Consider the following 21432-nt stretch of genomic DNA (forward strand, 5'->3'; position numbering starts at 1 on the left):
ATATAGTCCCCGGTAGAATTCCACAAAGGCCTCCGCTATTTGGTCGCTCGTACGTGCTTCCGCTCCCGAGGGAGAGCAAACCAGTTTTATCATTGATGCCGCGCGCTGCGCTCTCAACCTATGTGCCAGTAGCTTCCCACATTTGTTACTTCCTGTATAGTACTTATGTTTAAGATGGACTACTGCATACTCTGCCCTGTCCCAGTCCAACCTCCTCAGCTGCTTCCTTACTTTCTCAAAGCTCTCGCCATATTCTCGGTGCTCCGGTGTGCTTATGTGAGCGCTCCAACACCCTCACTCGCTGTTCTAAATCCTCCCTGAGTTGTCTCCTTGCCTTATTGTCCATAGCAGAGAGCGACATCACCTCACCCTCAATACAGCCTTCAATGCCTCCCACAGCGTCGCAATGCTTGCTGTCCCGTCATCATTAAGACTGAGGTAGTCTATTATTGCCCTGCGAATCGCCTCTAATGTTGCACCATTCTGACGCACCGAGTCCCTAAATCGCCACCCTGATGCGCCCACGCGCTCCATATTCATGTGAACCTCAACTGTAACCGGGGCGTGATCTGACAGGGCTCGGGGCTCAATCACTGACTCCCTAACCCGGGGAAGAAACTCCTGCGAGGCCAAGAAAAGGTCCAACCTAGCATATGTTTTAGTCACTGCAGAGTAAAAGGAATAATCTCTTAACGTGGGGTGCGCACTCCTCCACATGTCGACCAGGCCACACTCACCCAGCCACTGACGACCAGCCACCATCATAGATCCTGTCTGCCCATACCAGTGACCTGAACGATCCAGGTCACCATCCATCACCAGGTTAAAATCGTCCCCCACCAGGATGGCCCCATCAGGGGATTGCAGCAGCGGGGTCAGAGCCTGCTTTAGGAAGATTTCCTGCTGGGAGTTAGGCGCATATAGGGAAGCAATAGTGAAGGGAAAAAAAACAGTCTCAACCTCATGGCTAAAAGCCTCCCTGGCACCTCATGCAGTTTTGTTATCACCTCCCAGGGGAATGAGCGCGCTAAAAGTATCGCCACCCCTGCATGCTTTGATGGTGCCGAAGACCAGAACTGCCTGGGGAACCACTTAGAGCGCATACGATAAGTATCTTTTGGAACAAGGTGTGTCTCCTGCAGAAGGCATATATGACTCCCCGATCTCTCCAAGACAGACAGGACGGCTAGCCTCTTGGTAGGCTTATTGAGCCCCCAGACATTCAAGCTTGTACATTTAATAGTCATATCCTATATTGAGGGCAGCGTACAGGAGGGAAGGGAGCTCGTGGGAGGACCACCCCCTTTATCACGATCTAGACCACTATAACACCAGGGCCTGAGTATCTCTCTACAAAAAAGCCAGTATCGCAGGGAAACCCAACAACATTCAACCAATACGCACAACAGGTGCATAGAACACAGAAGTCCTCGAAAGTCCATCTTCTGGAGGTTAAAATCTCCACGGGGCAGTATATCCATCCATGTTTAATAACCAGTTCCATCGCCCCCGCCGCCCCGACCCTCTTCAACAGTCAATATGCCATTAGCAGCAAGGCCAAAAACAATCAGGGACCCCCCGCCCCCCTTCTTTAAGCTGAAGTTCCGGCGGCCACGGTGTTCAAAGCAGATTCCCTCTCCGACCTCAGCTCCGAGGCCGTTGGGCGCTGCTTCATTTCTCCTTCCGCCGCCAGCGCGGAGGACCCCACACCGGCAAGATCGCCTTCTCGCTTGCCTCTTGGCCTATATCCTCCAGACCCAGGATACAGCTTGCTTCCAAAACGGATTTCACCTGCCGGAGCTGCTCCTCCCAGCGGAAGACCAGGCGGAACGGATGTGCCCAGGAGTAGGACACATTGTGCGCTCGCAAGTGATCCGTGATCGGTCTAAATTCTCTCAGCCTCTGCAGGGTCCGCACCGAGAGATCGTGAAATAGCTGGAGTTCATGCCCTCGAAAAAGTACCTGCTGAAGATTGCGAGCCCGCTGTAGGATCTTTTCTTCCAGAACAAAGTTATGGAGACAGGCTAGACACAATGAACTCTATCCAGGAGTACCTCTTGTGTCTCGTCCGGGCCAAGCAGAGAGCGAAACAGGCCCGCCACATAGTCCCCAATGTCCTCCTTTTCAGCACCCACAGGAGCCCCTCTGATGCGAATATTTTGTCTCCTCAAGCAGTTTTCCAAATCCTCGCCTGCTATCTGGAGGAGATCCTGCTGCTCTCAGAGGCGAACTACCTCCTGTTGCAGGCCCGCCACTTCTTCACCACGGGGGATCTCACCATCTTCCAGCAGCGAGACTCGCTCTCCCAAGGAGGTAACCTCTCCTCGCAACTCCTGAGATATGTCCCTACGCAGCTCCTGGATGTCGCTCCGAAGCAAATCAAACAGGGAGGTCAAAAAGCCCTTCGTAACGGGTGAATCCTCATCTGGGTCCATCTCCACCCGACCATCCAGGGCCCTCGCTGCCGGCGAGTCCTCAGCCATACCCCCCAACATCAGACGGGCCCCCATCAGCATTTCTCTCAATGAGCGCTCTCGCTTGGATTTAGACGTCGCCATGGCACACCGGCCTAGTCTCAGTTCGCCAGATCAGCCCCTCAAGTCTCTCCAGGAGCTCCGTCTAAGTCAGATCACCAGATGTCGCCGTGTCAGATACTGCACCTGGGCCTAGCACATGGTAGCCACCTATTGCAAAGCTCTGCCTTTATAGCCTCTACCTCCGTATGTACGGGCCCACGCTTACTTGAACTCCTGATGTGGAAGTGTAGCAATATTGGGGAAAAGCAGCGGGGGCCCCCCGTCTTCACTCGGGGCCACAGTCTTCTACTCTGTCCCGCATAGGGGCGTTATGGTGGGGGGCGCCAGTTTCCAGCCCCGATCAAATCCTGTATGCAGGGGCGCTCCCCGTGCCCAAGGCGCTCGTGCGTCCCGGGGTCCCAGCCCCCACTGCGGTCCCGCTGCTTGCGGGGCCCAAACCGAGCCCTCCAGGCCCTCGCCCCTCCAGCGCTGAATCCAGAAGGCCGCCGTAGGAGGGCTCGCCTCGGCGCCCAGGTCGCCGACAGCCTTGCGGCCCCGATTGCAGTTCGGGGCCGACCGCTCCTCTCGCCACGGGAGCAGCGCAGCTCACCCCAGTGACCTTGCCGGGCAGCAAACAGCTCACGGGGGCTCTCCTCGCGGGGGCCTCCAGGCGTCCCCCCGCCGGGCCAAACAGCGGTTTTTCAGCCCAGGGCAGAGGAGCTCGGACGGGCACGTCCTAGCGCGCCGCCATCTTGGACACAACCCTAGAGATTATCTTTACAATCTGGAACATTAGTGTACAATAAAACATCCTCAGTTCACGGGCAATAATATATAGCCATGGGATGCATAAAGGAAAGGACACAAAACACAGACTGACTACTGCTAGCCTGCTATAAGTATAGGCACCCCAACCACGGGATAGCCAATTCTAACAGAAAATGAATCACTAACCCTTTCCATCCTACCTAGACCGATTTATTGCAACTATGCTTACTTTCAGAGTGTGATTCCGATGTCTCACAGAGATTTACATTGCTTCTGTGAAGAATCAAATAGTTAAATTTTGAAACTATGTTTGATGGTACCACTGACAGCCTATCAGTAAAGTACTAAGTTTCTTTCCTTGCTGATATATAGTTATATAGTGATAGATGTTCTACGCAATACACAAAAAAGTAGGGGAACAAGATTGGAGTGCTTGACTACTTCAGAATTCGGGGTTTTGGTGAGCTCCCTTGAAAACGAAACGTGATGAGTGGATTGCTTGAATTAATCTCAGCCATAGGTAACTAACTCTTGGCACATTCCAGTCTATTGTTTTTTTGTGCACCATGCCACCTCATACAGGAACCAGCCCTATGCAAATTAGCCTTGGCCCTGCGCCAACAGGAACTGTAACCCTAGTTAAGTCCTTTCTGAATGGGAACACAAGCACCCCAAGAATGATTTCATTCTAGTTAGACCTTGTGTAGAGGATGAAGCTTGAGCCCTGTGGTACAACGAGCACGGGAACCATACCCTCGCATCGAGATTTACTTCACTGACATTGAATTACAAGGTCTAAACAGATCTGGCTTGCTTGTTTTCCTACTTGAAGGTGAACCGATGATCAGCTAGGTCGCATCACTGAGTGGCTGAGATTAACTCAAGCACTCCACACAACACCTTTTTGTACTCTTTGAAAAATCTTAGTCTCAAATCAATCAAATGTTTTAAAATATGTTTTTAACTGTAGTGTGTTTCATCCAGGCAGAACTTCTGAATTTGCTACTAGCCTGACTGTAATAGAGTTTCTGGTCCCAACACAAACAACAGCTGTCCTAAAAAATATATGGAAGAATGGAATGTAAATCAAAGAAAGTCTGTAGCTATTTGCTTGGCTGTTGTATATTATTTTATAATTGCAGTTTATCTCAAAAACACTAAAGGGGTAAAATCAACGTGCTGCACCCAAATCCCCAACTTTAATGGACAAAAGAAGAGGTCAACTCAAGACATGTCCTGTAGAAAAAGAATGGGAAGAGGAGAGGTATAAATAGCCAGGCAAAGAAATGACAAGTGAGACAGAAGGAGAGAAAGAGTCATGTGGCATGTGTTCAATTACACACATCACTATAAATCACAAGCGCAGAATATGTGTGGCACAAAATTATTTGTTTTGGTTGTTGTCTAGTTAGCTTGCATAAACAACATGCCTTTCAGATCTTTTTTTCATTTAATTCTTCTTTAGACTGCCTTTTTGTCAGAATGAAAAGTGCTTTTAAGTGTCAACTTTATACTGGCAAGAGTCCCTCCCTCGTCACAGAGTGGAATAGAGTCCGTGAGACTTGCTGACACCACTCCACTCTGTGACCGTGGTGTCACTGATTGACACTGGGCGATCAGTGACGCTCCCCCTCATCATGAGGGGGAGGGGCATAGAGGCACTTTTGCCATGCTGCGAAGGTCACACCCAGATGGCTGTGAAATGCTCAGCCTGGCAAGTTCATCCAGAAGCCTATGCATTTGGCACATTGTCTATCTCCTTACTGCCTGACCTGAACAAGAAATATCAGTCAGGCTGACCTCTGATCAGCATGACAGACACTCTTCTTCTCTGGAAAAAGGTGACAGGGTGTGGCCTCTTTACCCACATGGAAGGGCTGCAGCTGGGCTGACACCAAGTAACAGCAACTAAAAAATCTCACAGAACAGCAATTTGGTTCCTGCAAACACACTGTGCATAAGTCTCTGTTTTTAGTTGTGTAAAACTTTTTTTGACAAAATTAATTTATTTTCTAAAACAGTTTGATGTCATCATTGGAAGAAAATGATCAATTTCCACAGATGTTAAGATGTATCACTTTTGCACACAGTTTTCCTTTTCTAATAAAAAAAATAATAATAATTTTAGTTTTCTAATATTATCATCCACTACAGGGCAATTTTAGCAACCCCTACACCAGGACATGGCCTCAATGGCCTACCTTAGCAAATATGTCTAGGTCTATATTCAGGCACTGTCAGTCTGCTTGTTGTACTAGTTTCCAGGTCTCGCATAGGCAGTCACGCTTTTGATTTTCTTCCAGCTAAATTGTAGAATTTATCGTCAGCTGGTCTCCGCTCCAGATCCGATCACCTAAAGTTTCATAAAGAGTTAAAAGTTCTGGCTTTTGCCGGCTGATGTTCAGTTTTCACAACTGTTTTCTGTCAGTGATATGCAAGCGCCAAGATGCCTGGGTGATTCATTAAGCACACACTTCGTCCCCTCTCTGTGACCGGGCAAGAGCCCCGAGTGCATTATTCCTTGTATCTAAATTAAAAATCTGAATGTTAACTGAGCAATGATGCTCTCCGCCCTCTAAAACATAAGGATAAAACACCAAATACAAGACGAAAGTACTTCAAAAGTATTTTAGAGCTGTCTAAAGTATTACTAAATGGGTACTAAAGCAAACAGACTTTTGGCCAGGAGGGCTTACACAAATAACATGTCAAGTGGTTAACAAATAGCTGGTATTCTTTGCAGAGAAAGATGGCTACCCTAACATGGTACCATACTGTTGGTCAAATCAATTTGGAATCCTACACTTTCCTAGGCAGGATGCTGAATTTTACGAGGGTAGCAGCTGCTCTATGGGTTGCCAGAAGTTTATAAAAGGAAAGAATTCAAGGTGTTTTCGGCATCCTTTGACAAGTTGGTCGTTAACGTTGAATCTGCTGTCAGTCTGTAAATCTCTTCAGCAATGTAATATGTTCAAACTTTCATTGGGTTTTAGAATCACTATCAATTATTCTTCAGAACTCAACTTTTATGGTTCTGTCACAGTAACAATATAAATGAGGTATTTATTTTAAGAAAGGCACTACTAACTCTTTTATTGCGGCGCATCTACTCTCCTAGTTTGAATATTTAACACTCCCATGTGGAGAAAATCCCATGGTGTCAGTATGTAGAAAGAGGTTTCCTTAAACTTGGGCTGGGCTCCTATTGGACAGATCCTTTGCATCTCCCAAAAAACGCACCACAGATTGTGAAAGATGCATATTGGGTGAGTGTACAAACATCTACTCTAGCAGCTGTTCCGTTCCGGAATATGAGGGCAGACTAACTGCTTAACGGCAGAACATCACAAAATGTGTGCATCGCCAACATATATTTAAAAATCACATCTCGGTGCTAATCGAGGAGGATTTAGTTATAGATACTGTGGATATTTCCCTTGAGAGCTGAATACTTTTTCATTGTACCACACTGCTTTTTCCAGGCAGATTCTGAGTCTTATTTACACCTTGGCCAACAATCCACATGAAGTGGCAGGATCAGACAAAGGGATGTGCAAGGCAGAAAAGAACTTGTACACTTTTAAATGATTGCACAATATATATGACTGTATACCTACATTGTTCCTATAAAACATTGACAACTTGCCCTCCCCTGGGGCAAGCAGGATTGCTCCTTGGAATTTGTGTGACTCACTGCCATCAGTTTGAAAATTCACCAGCCATCAAAGACACAGACATTATTAGAGCATGACCCTGATTTGGATACAAAGCTGTTGGGTATGAATCATGATTAAAAACTATAAAAGTCATCATATATGCACTCTGTCACTCATCTTTGCACTCATGCATTTATCTACTGACTCGTCCTTGCGCACTCATCCTGGGACACAAACACAATAAAATACATTCACACAATATACACAAGATAAATGAAGACAACACAGAGAAAATAAAACATGCTTCCTGTGCACAGGGACAAATGATGTATGATAACAAAAGTAGCTGGTTTCCATCTTGCAGAGGTACTGAATATGGTCTATTGTTTTAAAATGCCAGCATGACCACCTAGTTTAGGACCACGTGTTGGCTGGCATCTTGGAATGGTAAAACAATGATACTTCACGGACAATAGCATTCCATAATGGCTGCATGGTTTAGAGGAAGAAGTCAAGTGGGATGTAGTGGACTACTAAGGAAATGAGCAGTAAGCAAGCAATCCATTAGCACTAGCTAGAGACTTGCAGTATACTTTTAAACAATTAAAAGACAAATAAAAGAAGCACAGAAATTAGAGGAAAACTCTAAGAGGATAAAATGTAAAAATAAAGAATGGCCAACCAGCCCCCAGATACTGAAGCATTTATTTTCAGGCAGACGAGCACCTGTGATCAAACACTGTCATCATTCACAGTACAAGAAAGTCAATAACTGATATCGACTAAACCATTACCCCATTAAGTATATTATCCTGGATGGAAGTAAATGTTTAAATGACACTCAGACAGACTAATGGCAAACGAAGACAAGTATACACACATATATCTATACATCTATATATATATCTATATATCTATATATCTATAGATATATATATATATATCCATCCAAGAAAGAGGCGACTCAAACAGATGATTTAACATTTCCAAAGAAATTCTAGCAAGGAGATATACAGTGGAAAACTTACAACACTAGGATTTGCTAGAGGGGGTAACCAAAACAAACATCTTTCCATAGGTGTATTTATCTGTGAGATTTCTTGTAACAAGATACCTTCTGTAAGCTTTAATGCACAGTAACAAACAAACCACCCTTAAATGACTATTGAACTTATGCATTTCACAATGTCAGGCCTTCTGCCTTGATCATAACTTTTCATTACATTATAAACAATCATGCTTATAACTTTCACCATTGACTTGTCATCATAAACTATTCAGATCTACTGTGCTGGCTATAAGCTTTTCTACAGGGTACCTGTCAGGTGTAACTTAATAAAAGTACAAATATGTACAAAATGACAGCTGTCTAAACAATAAAAAAATCCCTTCTTACAGAGCCTGTTGATAGTGCAAATCTTATGTCCCTATGGGTTGTTCAGGTGGGTCATCAGAACCTTTGCCTATTACTGAAAATTAAAATAAAGGTTTTAGCAGTGTAATAATAATCTACTCCTACCAGCCTATTGCCTTTTAACATGTGTATCAAAATAGGTCAGGTGTATGTGCCTTGTCATAACTTTTTATTATTAACAGATCACTCCTAATGAATCAGATGTAACGTTTCAAAGTGTAGTGATAAGGCCTACTGCCTTTACCACTGGCTTGACATCATACTCAAGACAGACTAACTGAAGTGCACTTAAACTGGAAACATTCATTCATGCAGTTCTAAAATTACAAATATGTACAGAATTACAGTTGGCGAAACAATACACAACTCCTCTAAATAGTGTCTAACAAGAGTCATCAAAATGAAAATCTTCTACTCCCAGGGTTTTTCAGAGTGTGTGACCAATGCCAAAACTATTGCCTATTATATAATGCGTGAGATTACATGTAACCAAACACCTGCCTACAGCCTGTAACATAGTGGAATGACAATCTACTGTTAAAGACCCACTGGATTCAACAAATGCTGGTCACAATACGTAAGCCAGCCCTACTGACTGTCATAACTTTTCATAATAAACAGCCCAGACCCATAACTTTTCATTGCACACAAATCAGGCCTATAGTTACTTTTCATTGGCTTGTCACCACACAACAACTCAGGCCTATTGTACTGTGCAGTAAGCTTTGCCAAAAGGCAACCATCAGGCACACAGTCCTAAAACTATAAATGTATACAAAATTACAGTTGGCATCACACAATTACTATTTCTAAAAAAAGGGCTTAACAAGGATTCTCACAGTGCAAAACGTTTACAACCAGGGTTTGTCACAGACTGTAACCAACACCAAATCTCTTGCCTACATACGGCAATTGGTGAGATTCCATGTAACAAAATACCTATCTGTAGAGAGCCACACCATTGCTGGCTCATGCAGCTGGATAACCAAACAAAATAATTATAGCTATATGGAGGGGAACCACTTTTTTGTGGAAGCGCACAAATTCAGCCCAATCAAAACAGATACTCCTGTCAACCAACATGTGGGCGGAGCAAATGGCCTTCTCAGTAGTACTTCTGAAAGCTTTTTTCATGCTGATCACATAAAATGAAGCAACAGTTGCACAGTCCAGTCAGACCTAAAAACATGAACATCTATTTTGTTGGGATCATAAGCAAACAGGGCTGAACAGATTTCGCTAGCCTTCTACCCTATTAAAAAGAATCAAAATAACAGAGCTGCCAAGGTTTTCGCTTGAGAGTACTGGTTAGTTATCAATGGCACATTAATGTCGGCCATAAGAGTTGCAGTACTAGAAACTGATATATCTGAGAAGAGTCTACATAGGGTTCACCACACACAAAATGTGATACGTACCAAAGATGCTCTTCGAAGTCGTCGACTCATTGGCTTGTCAAAAGGTGGGCTGTTCATAGCAAATTTTTCCAAGTACCCTTCAGGCAATCGAATGTCAGCAGGAAGTGAAAGTCGTTTGTTGATGTCCTGGTGAAGATATAAAGTCAATATGTTTACAAGAATCTGGTAAAGAACTTTAGCTTTAAAAAACACGTCAGCTACGTAATCTAGAAGGCAAATGTACAGCCATGGCAGTCACAACAATAAAACTACGGACAGGAGGCAACTGAAAAAGCTGCGTGATTAAATTAGACTTTTATCCATAGCACTTGCACTCATATATGCCACATTTAATTTATTTATTTTGTCTAATAATTCTAAAAAATACTTAGGTATTTATATTCAGGTAGAATAACTAACATTTTGACTTAGTTTGCAATGTTGATCTTATTTTGTTTTTACTCATCACAGAAAAGGCAACTAAATTCTATTCTGTTTTGAACAAACACCACCATTTTTAGGTTGAGTGTGAAAGCGCTCTGACATGTTGTAATTTTTAACCACGCCACCACACACCCATTACTATCACTCGTTCATGGGCTTGCCTTTCAAAAATCCTTTGTTCTCATTGGTAAATGCTTTACATTTGTCCCTCCTTGGGAAAGTTTTGTTACCGCCTTGGCCATCCACCCTGTTACATAGATAATTGCACTTCTGCCAATACGTTTGACTGCGAGCAAACTTTTTTCTTTTTGTCTCTCTCCGCGCTCACACTCATGGCGCCCATGGCGCTTTGTATTGGCTTTATGTAAACTGTTTTACTTTTCATTTTCAAATTATGGGGCAAGAAAAGTCCAGTTAGGAATTTACAATGCTAACAGCTCTAACTCGAGCAAATGCAAGAACCATTGCATTACAAATGCGTGTTAAACTTTAAATAATGAGTAAAAGCACCGCTGGAATCGTCAAGATCATAAAATTACCTGCAACAAGTGAGTCGTTTACCAAAAAAAAAGCTATTAAAATATTACAGCATAAGAGATTGGGAATAAAACCGTAAAATAGTTTGGAAACACTCTAGTCTATCCCGGTACCTGTGGCTGTGAACCACAATCAGGTCCCCTGGTCCTCGTGGTCAGCGTGTGTTGCCCTCTCCAGCTCCTCTGGCTGCTGCTGTCACTGCCTTTTGCCTGGGACGAACTGAGAGCCTCCTGACTCTCAGTTCGAGGCTCTCCTCCCCCCTGGTGGTCTAGTGGCCATCACAAGTATTGTCTCTCTGTCGCTCTTTCACTCTTGCTTCTTCAGCCTTGTTTCACTCGTTTTTCTGTTTCTTTTCCATCTCCCCTCCTTTCCTCTGCCACCCCGTGCTGCTCAAGCCCTGCCTCCTCCCCTCGCGAAGCACCTTTCCTGCCCACCCACCCCAAACCCCCCATCTTAATGGCGGCCATGCGCAGCGACGTGCCACTGGCGTGCCAAAGACAAGCCGTCAGTCTCTCTGCGCCGGGACCGCGCACAGCGCCAGGAACCCTGGATCACCGTTAAACCACCCCCTGGACTGCCTCCGTTATGACGCCGAGACCCTCCACCGCCTCAACACCGGACGTCTCAGCAACTGCTACATCATCTCCCCCAAGGACACCCACGGACCTTTCACCTGCAGGAACTGCAACTTCAGCGCCAGCCTCAACAAGCTGAAGGTACTCTCCACACACAGAGATACCAACAACCTCCACAACCCCATCAACTCCTGCTCCTTAACATCGGCTTCCTCCACAAACATGCCACTGAACTCTGGGATCTGATAGACACTGCCCGACCAGACATCACCTGCCTTATCGAGACCTGGATCAACCCCACCTCAGGACCAGACATCGCCATCACCATTCCCGACGGATAGAGCATCCTAAGGAGGAACCGGCCCTCCCGCCCGGGCAGAGGACTCGCCATTGTACACAAGTCCTCAACTATGTGTCAAGGCCGTCCCAGAAGAACAATGCACCACCATGAAACACCTTCACTTCCTGGTTCACTTCAGCCACAACTTCTTCATCTGAAAAATCAAGAACGCAAGCAAGGACGCACTCCGGGATCGCATTAACTCCTCCACAAACAACTCTAAGGAACTCTTCTCAATCATCGAGTTCACAGATTCCTCCCTCAGAAGTCACCAGCATCCCCCCGTCATGGGACCTCTCAGACAAACTCACCACCTTTCTCCACAGCAAGATCCAGGACATCTACAAAAGCTTCCTCCAGGAAAATCCTGGCACCAGAACCCGTGACAGACCCACCCCCCCTAGAATCCAGCTAGACCATACACAGCTTGTCCATACTCACCACAGAGAAAACATTCAGCATCATGATCAGCACCCGCTCCGGACCCCTGCCCACACCACATATACATCAAAGCCAGCGCACACATTGCTCAGAAGCTCCGGAAAACAATCAACTGCTCCATCAACACTGGCACCTTCCCTGAGGACTGGAAATATGTAAAAATATGCCCTCTCCTGAAGAAACCTTCAGCCGACCCATCAGAACTAAAGAATTTCCACCCCACCTCGCTACTACCCTACCCCGCCAAAATACTGGAGAAAGCAATCAATGCACAACAGAATTTCATTGAGGCCAACTCCTCCCTGGACAGCTCCCAGTCCGTCTTCCACAGCAACCACAGCACGGAGACAGCCCTCCTCGCAGCCACCAACGACATACAATTACTCCTAGACCGTGGCCACACCGCAGCGCTCATACTCCTCGACCTCGCAGCAGCCTTCAACGCGGTCTCCCACAGCACTCTACACACCAGACTCCATGAAACTGGACTCCGCGGAAGAGCCCTGGAATGAATCCACTCCTTCCTCGCTGGGAGGATGCAGAGGGTCAGACTCCCACCCTATACATCCAGACCCACCAGAGTCAACTGCGGAGTCCTCCAAGGATCCTCACTGAGTCCCACACTGTCCAGCGTATACATGGCCCCTCTTGCACCGGTTGAGAAGCCACGGTATGAACATCATGCCGATGACACACAACTCATCATTTCCCTAACTGAAGACCCGGACACGGCCAAAAGGAACTTTCACTCAGAATTGGAAGCCTTCGCCGCCTGGATAAGAGAAAGCTGTCTCAAGCTCAACTCCGACAGGACTGAGCTTATCTTCAGAAATGACACCTCAGCCTGGGACGACTCCTGGTGGCCCACATCTCTCCGTACCCCCCCTGCACCGACTGAGCACTCCCACAACCAAGGCATCATCCTCGACTCCTCCCTATCTATGACCCGCCAGGAAAACTCAGTTGCTTCCTCCTGCTAGCACACACTCTGCAAACTTCAGAAGATCTTCAGATGGATCCCTTCAGACTGCTGCAGGACAGTCACTCACGCCTTAGTCAAAAGCAAGCTCGACTACGGGAACGCCCTCTAAGCTAGCACCTCAACTAGAAACATAAAAAAACTACAACTCATCCAGAATGCCACCGCCAGACTCATCCTGGACCTCCCACGCTGAGAACACATCTCCCAACACCTCAGGACCCTCCACTGGCTCCTGGTCGAGAAATGAATCACCTTTACACTACTCACCCATATGTATAAGGCCATACACAATGCAGGACCAGTCTACCTGAAACACCGAGTCTCATTCCACACTGCCGACAGATCTCTCCACTCAGATGGCCCTGGCCTCCATCCCTTGCATCCGCAAAAAAAAAAAAAAAAAAAAAAAGCAGCTGAAGGACAATTTTTCACCTACATTGCAGCAAAGAGCTGGAACAACCTCCCCCTGCAAAGCAGATAGAGCCCGTCCCTCAGCATCTTCAGGAAGAACTTCAAGATGTGCCTCTCCAGATGAGGTCCCTCCCCTGCCCCCCAGCGCCCTGAGACTCTCACAGGTGAGTTGCCGCACTTTACAAAAACTGATTGATTGAATCAACCTCAGAGAATGTATAATGCTAGTTCTGCATAGTAAGTGATCTGTACTGCTTTCCGAATAATTCCATCACAAAGGAAGTCTGACTCGGTTTTGTGAGTATTTGTTTTAATGGTTTTTTGGGGTGGAAATCTTTCTTTAATGCCAAAAATGTAACCTACCCAGACTAATTTTAAAACTATGGTTGCTACATTTCGTTTCATCTTCATGTTCTATGTACAAATGATGTTAGCAGATGAAACAAAATGATTGAATCAACGTTGGGTAATTAATTTCGAATTTGAATACATAGCATTCCACATTAACTAAATGTATTTTTATTTTCACATTAAGAACTGATCTAGGAAAATGAAAATTGCCTCCATAATAATAGAATTTTTTATTTTATGCCGCTGGTTAATTGATTATCTAGGAAATCAACTCCCCTGGCAGAGTTTTGACACAGATCCCAATGGTAAAATGGAGCATAGGATTCAGAAGGGAATAAAAGCTATTAAAACTAAAAATTGTTGTACCACTAGTATGGAATCTTCATCATTGGCATTAAGGACGGAGAAACTGTGCATGACCATTACAAATTATCGAAGACCAGCTGCCAACATACGAGGCCAGAATGAGGCACCAAACATAGTAGGTAATAAATGGTGGATGAGGACACAAGCAGCCAAAGCCCTGGAAGATTTTGAAACTGATTTTGAAACAGAACTGCCCCCATGTCTGAATCAGTTGATGCAAAAACGATTTATCAACATAAAGTTGTGTTCTCTGCTAGTGTCCAGTGGTTTGTTCATGCTCTACTGCAGGACTTAATGGCAATCTCCTGGGTTTCTAAGTACTCAGAGAGGAGATGCATGGTGTGCAAATGACAGCTGATCAGGAACTATGCTCTCAATGAGCAACAACAGAGAGAACTTTCTCATCCCCACATTCCCTCAATGGGTTGGATGCCTTCCTCAGTGGAATGTTAATTTAGTTGCCTTTTTGGAGCAAATTCAAACACGCTTGGTGAAGCTAAGTGGGGGCAACCAGAATGACTGAGGGACTCTCCTTAATCTTCAAAAGTACCCCTGCGAATCAAAGGATTTAGAGGAAAAGCCAATAAAAAAAGCACATATCCAGTTGAGTACTGGGCAGTCTTCAAGGGAGCACGGCCCCATGCCCATCAGGTGTGTGGAATTCCTATATGGCCAACGCCCAGAAAGAATTGTTTGGGTCAAGGACAACAAGGTTTCATGTGTATTTTGTCCTTGGGACCAGCTGGCCCAACCCACTGAAGCACAAACTCTTTGGCTGACAGTTTACAGTACCATACTATGGATCTGGGAAGAGCACTATCTGCAGTTAAAGTAATACTTGTGTTCATATGTTAACGCTGTTCAAACTTGTATTTATGGTTCATTAATGTAAAGCCTTAATTATTAAGGTGAGTGCTCTAAGGAAATGTTATAAGTTCATACTGCACTAACGAAAGTGGTTCCAGTATAAAAATGTGAACACACATTTGCAAAGTTTAGCAATATGAGGATATGTATAATGCTCCCAGAATGCACTCTAATTAGATGGAAATATATGCGGAAGCTGGAACGCAAGATTGAAGTTTCTTTGCTTTTCAAAATAAAAAGTCAACGAAAAAACAGAACTAGGGAAAAAAAAAAAAAACTTTTTGCTAAACTACTGTAACATTTTAGGTAGCATTTTTTGAAGCATCACTTAGTAAAATATGTTGATGCATGCTAGTATTCCTAAAAAATATTCAGAATGGAAATCCGTATAACCAGTTTCAACAACATAATGGGAAACATAAAACTAAACAAGCACTGGCAAAGCTAGTAGGTCTGAAATTGGTTGTCAGCCTTCTGGTTTTGTTAATGTGTCTCTTGTTTTGGCATAATTTTTGAACAACTTTATTGTTGTGGCAGCTGCCAGGTCCTCACCATTATAACAAACATTGGCAAAAAGAAAAAAAAAAATGATCTAAAAAATAAAATAAACACACATTGCCAAAGTAGGTCCTGGCACAGAACAAAACTACTTTGTGTGCCAATGTGATGCTTCTGAAAGAGCAGAATGCTGTCACTCACAGTGGCGCCATGAGCGAGCTTTTTAATTAAATCACATGATAGAAAGTTAAAATTGATGTTAAAATGTAATTTAGACTCTAAACAGTGTGTACAGAAACAATATTGAATTTCTTGTGATTATTGAAAGATTAGCGAGTTTGCAAATGCGCTTAAAATGAGAGAAATGCAACTCTGTTATACTTAATGAAATGCAATAACAAAGCTTTTCCGTTTAAAATGAAATGTATTACTCATCCTGATAAAATATCAATGATGAATTTATAAGTTTGCATATATGTGTTTTACTAAAACATTTTAGATTTTTCCTTGCGTTAGCATAAATAAGGACTAAAAAGTTTGCGTTTTGCAGACATGTAAAAGTGTTGAATTATTTTTTCATAACATGAAGTCTTCTTTCAGATTTCATTCCCACAAGAAGCAAACTCCTTTTTATTAAGTCTATTGTTTAAATGTGGAGAGATGTACCCATTTGTCCTTGGAAACATTACATAGCAGGAACATGGACTGAGATTGTATACGTCTTTTTCAAACCTGCTTGGAGTCACAAGGAAAGGAGATGTTTCCATGACATGTTTTACAAGAGGTATGCTTCTTGCAACTAGGAGTCTTCCAACTGATTTTGATTGGTCAATGCCTATTCAATGTAGTATGAACTGACAGCTTTGGGGAATCTGATTGATTTCTGTACTTTGATACATCAATGGACATTTGAACTTTAGTCAGTCCTGGTCAGTACTGAGGAGTCCTCAGAGCTTGCAGAGAGCTCCTGATGCTTGCAGATGCCTTGCTGGTCCTGATGTCATGCTGATGAAGATTCCCTGAATGCTGTATTACTTGGAGAGATATCTTCCTCTCTGCCATTTGCTCTCACCCTTGAAAAGCCCTTTCTAGATTTGGTAATCCTTTTAACAAGTTCCCTTCAGAAGAACTGTGTCTGACCTTCTGATATGCTGATGATTTCTATTTTTACTTATTGTTTGCCAAATTTAGTTAGTATTCTGCAGTCCAAGATTATCTTTTTCCAAATTATTTTTGTCCTTTTTGTATTTTGCCCACATGTGCCTACCCACAGAAGTACTTCCCTAATTTGGTTAGCTGTAGGTTTGACCTGTGCCCAGCCAAAGATTATTGACTATGGTACATTTGAATCAACTAATGATCGTAAAATCTGAGCATTGTTTAATCTGTGTCTCAGATATTCTTATTGACGTTATGTATTATTCTTGTTGAATCTTTAGTTTTATTAATGTTAGTTTGCCTGAATTTATTTTGACGCCTTGGGCATCCCTTGGTGATTATGTATTTATATAATTTGGTTTTGTGCATTGTCTACATGACCTTGAGCCTGTGCTTGTCATACATCGTTTAATTTTATTCCTGATTGGAGTTTTCCTTCCATGGCCATATTCGTCATGGTGTCTAAAATGTTTGGGCATTGTTGAAATATTTTGATGGTTCTCCACACTTCTTTCTGGGTCCAAAGGTCCATGGACCTCTGTGAAGCATTTGATTCCTGCAAAGGATGAAAAATACATCCACAGAGCTGGTAGCAACCTAATGGTTTCATCCTATAAGGGGAGAACCATATCTTTGTTTAGTGTTAGAGAGGTGGGATTGACCCCATGTCATTGCCCAATCTAAAAATTGCCCACCCTGTGATTGGTTCCATGGTCCGTTTCAGAAATTGATGAAGCTCCAGCGATGTGCCTACAAGTGACGTGTTGTGGAAGTATAAATAGGGTTCTGCGCTTGTGATGCTCTTGGCTTGAAGACTGAAGTGAAGTGTGATGTTATGAAGTGTTTTGCGGAGTTGTCATCCTCAAAGTGATTGTGGCGCTTTGTGCTCAAACATGTCTGCCGTTGTTGACGGGTCAGTCATGGCCTAGGATTCCAGAATAACGCAGAAGTGTAGAAGACATTTGGTTAATTTATTTTCTGCGTTGAGGTACTTGTCATGAGACGTTGTTGACGGTGCCAATAGTATTTCCTTGAGTAAGTGCAAGTTGTTGGTTGGTATTAAGTGAATCCAAAAGGCCTACAGAGGATGTATATCAACTAGGAGTGAGAATTGCTGGTCAAGTTTCACTCACTGATTGTGAAAGCCACAGTCAGAAGTACAGCCCCGTACAGCTTTCGAACTGTTTGAGTTCCTACCCATAGTGTGCAGACAAGTTGTTGGTTTTTGCTCGCAATATTTTGCATTAGATGTAAGTGAGAGATTGTGTGAGAAAATTGCGAAACGATTGCAGCTGCTGAGAGAAATAGAGTGTGAGGTCATTCGGTGCCACTCTGGTATAGGTCGGTTAGTGTGAAGCCACGCTGGTAATGGTGGGCAGTAGCACAATGTTATTGGCAACGCTCTCTACGCAAGAACCACGGCCAAGCTGCAGAAAAGACTGCAATCCATACAGAATGCCTCAGTACGCCTCATCCTGACATCCCCCGCCACAGCCACATCACAGCCCACCTGAGACCTGCACTGGTTCCCAGTCAACAAGAGAATCACATTCAAGCTCCTCACCCATGCTCACAAAGCACTGCACAACACCGGACCAGACTACCTCAACAGAAGGCTCTCCTTCTACACCCCGACCCAACAGCTTTGCTCTGCTGACCTTGCCCTTGCCACCGTTCCACACATCCACAGAACGACTGCCGGTGGCAGATCGTTCTCCCACCTCACTCCCAAGACGTGTAACACTCTTTCTATCCACCTGAGACAGACACAGGACCTGCTAAACTTCAGGAGACACCTCATGGGATGGCTGTTCGAGCAGCAGCAGCCCCCTAGCGCCTTGAGACCCACACAGGTGAGTAGTGCGCTTTACAAATGCTATGACTGATTGATTGAAAACAGCTTGCAAAAAGGATTGTGAGACTGAAATTACTTCCTGATTTGATTGAAAACCGTTGTGGTTATTTAGTTTGTGCAAAAATGAAACTTTTCAATGCATTAAGTGCATTAAGAGGAGATGTGTATATTCCAGCCGTAGAGCGTGAAGACGCTCCAACCAAAGGAAACCCAGATTATCATGCAACATCAATAAAAGGAGTTTCTACACGTTTGTGGTTGGAACAATGGTGTAAATGACTAAGAAAGAGAGTGCATTCGCTTTTTCTCATTATGGAACATTTAAATTGAGGGTGTTAGACAATTTCAAGAGAGTATAGTATGAGTCAAAGCCGCCTCAGATCCACACAATTTGAAGCCCTTAATATTTGGGATCTTATTGCAAGACAGAAATCAACAACAAAATTTGAGAAAAGAATGCAGAAAGCAATTAAGACATTAGCGAGATGGGATGAAGATCAAAAAAATTTGGAAAGCAGATATATTAAATGGAGTGAGATTGTTTCCAGCTATTACAGAAGGTGGTGATGGGAGTACAAAACCTAAGACTAAAAAAAAAAAAACAGACTGCAAAGACCGAGCAGACAGCAGAAAAGGAAGATAAAAAGGCGATCACATATGAGAGGGATTCAGAAGATTATTTCATAAATCAGCTTTTGATGAATCGTCCTCCACCGTATCACTCAGTTGAGGCAGAAAGGAGTAGCGAAGCAGTACAGAATGTAGTCTCAAATTGCCAACTGCACCAGTTGCACAGGTCCTGAATCAGACAGTTCCAGGAATACCTGCAAATGCAGTGAATCAAGTGCCTATGGTGTATCCACCAGTTCAGACTGTTAATACAGCACAGTCCACCTCAATTCCAGTTGTAAATCATGCAGTACTAAGCCCAGTCATGAATCAGGTAATGCAAAGTCCTAATGTGAATCAAACAGTGCAGACACTTAATGTGACTACGCCTGTGCAAGATTTTAATCAGAATCAGCCTATACTGATATTTATTCCAGTGCCGACAATGGTCAAATGTCACCCCAAATCAAACAGGGCAGATTTTTACAGAATGTGCTGGAATGACAATTCCACAGAGTCCGAAAAATTGGATTGGTTCCGATGCACTAACAGTTCCCATGACTAGAAGTCCTGTTGTTTCTTTGTATGCTTCAGCCAATTCTGGAAGTAACACCCTTTCAATGAATGTTTCAGCAGTTCCTGAGGTGCCAGATGCATCTGCTGGGATATCACTGATTGGTACGCAGCAATAAGTTAATTCAAACAATTTAGACATGGAGAGATGAGCTTCCTCTGATCCACAGCTACATGAATTGCAGAACCTAACCATAGGTTAAATCAGGCAGGACCAGTTCTTGATGCAAGGAACCCCAGTTCCTTACATGCCTACACCAGATCAGATTACGAGTGTACATTTTAGTACCCTGCAAGTAGATGTGCTCCAAAGAAATAATCAGTTTGCAAAGTCTTTCAGCACAACAACTGACTGATTGGTTAAACAATCTGAGCCTACAAGTTGCAACAAATGGCAACGTTAAACCAGAAGAGACACCAGAGAGAGACAGACAGTGAATGTGACCAAACTGAAATAAAATTAAACAAATTAATTTTGGGAACGTCAGATGCAGAACCATTAAGATGTACACAGAAGATGAATTGTGATTCATGTGTAAGGATGCTACCCAACATAAAGGAAAGGCTTAGGAAACGTTAGGAGAATTAGCTGAGAAATGTGAAGCGGACTTAGAAAAATCTAAACCTCTAAAGAGAAGTTACAGATTAGAGTTCAGCACCAAAGACATTAACATGAGATCACCCGGAATGAGAGTGTACATTAAGGAATTAATCACATATATTCAAACATGGGGAGCATTAAATAAATGAGAACGCAGAAAGGCTAAGAAAAGAGATCAGAATAAAGCAAAGCAGAATTTGTTTCTGGCTGGAGCAAATCAGGCTGAGGACAATGTAAAAATGAGAGAAATACCAGGTGGAGGTTATGTGCATGTACCCTGGAGTGGGAGTGATATATTGTCATTCACTGATAATTACCCGAGAGCGAGAGAGAAGCTAGTGGAGTGGTACAATCAGACAGAAAGGAATTGTGAATCTTTCAAAATGCCTGTGGGAAGATTTGAATATGTTGGGGTTCCAGCTGACTTGTGGACTCGGTGCAAGAGAATTGTTGATTGGCCTGAACGTGGCTCTCCGAGAGATCCAGTAAGAGGTGCGCCGACTGATGAGGTGATGAAAAAGTATGATAAGGTAACTGAATTCCTGAAGAACAAAGTATCTCCGAAAGATATTGAATGGCAGAAAATTGTCAGGATATCACAGGCTATTCATGCTTATTATGAGCGATTGTTGCAAGCTTTCCAACAGCATAGAGGTACAGAGAACATAGAGCCGATAGATATGGGTCATTTTGAGTGTAGGTTCGTGCAAGGATTGAAGCCAGACATTAATGCAATGATTCAGCAGCATTTGATTTGTTGGCAGAACAAACCCATTGATGAGGTCCTGCGGTATGCAACGTACTGTAATGATGAAATTGAATTGAAGCACAAAAGGTTGAGGGAAAAGCTGATGGTGATGCAACGGAAGGCTGCACAGAGGAAGTCGGAGCCCACAGATGACGGCGAACACAAGTGGAATGCAAGTTGTGCAACAGCAGGGTAGTAATGTGGTTCAGTCTAGAGGGAGGGGACGTGGTATTCAGGTAGATCAGAGTGGAAATTAGGATGACTTTTAGTCACTGAAGAAAACAAATCAATATAATGCTTGTGGAAATTTTGGTCATTGGCCGAG

General features: G+C 43.8%; 1 protein-coding gene across 8 annotated transcripts in view; it reads right to left on the reverse strand.

Moving 5' to 3' along the window:
* The window catches only part of LOC138259164 (cyclin-dependent kinase 17-like), a 521155-nt gene that overhangs the window by 262118 nt on the left and 237605 nt on the right, over positions 1–21432 (reverse strand). For all 8 annotated transcript variants that reach the window (XM_069206701.1, XM_069206696.1, XM_069206702.1 and 5 more), the window contains one exon: positions 9773–9898. In XM_069206701.1, the coding sequence (XP_069062802.1) occupies positions 9773–9898 (126 nt within the window). The remainder of the gene's footprint in view (positions 1–9772; positions 9899–21432) is intronic.

Source organism: Pleurodeles waltl, chromosome 9 (assembly GCF_031143425.1).
Source record: "Pleurodeles waltl isolate 20211129_DDA chromosome 9, aPleWal1.hap1.20221129, whole genome shotgun sequence".
Taxonomy (NCBI): domain Eukaryota; kingdom Metazoa; phylum Chordata; class Amphibia; order Caudata; family Salamandridae; genus Pleurodeles; species Pleurodeles waltl.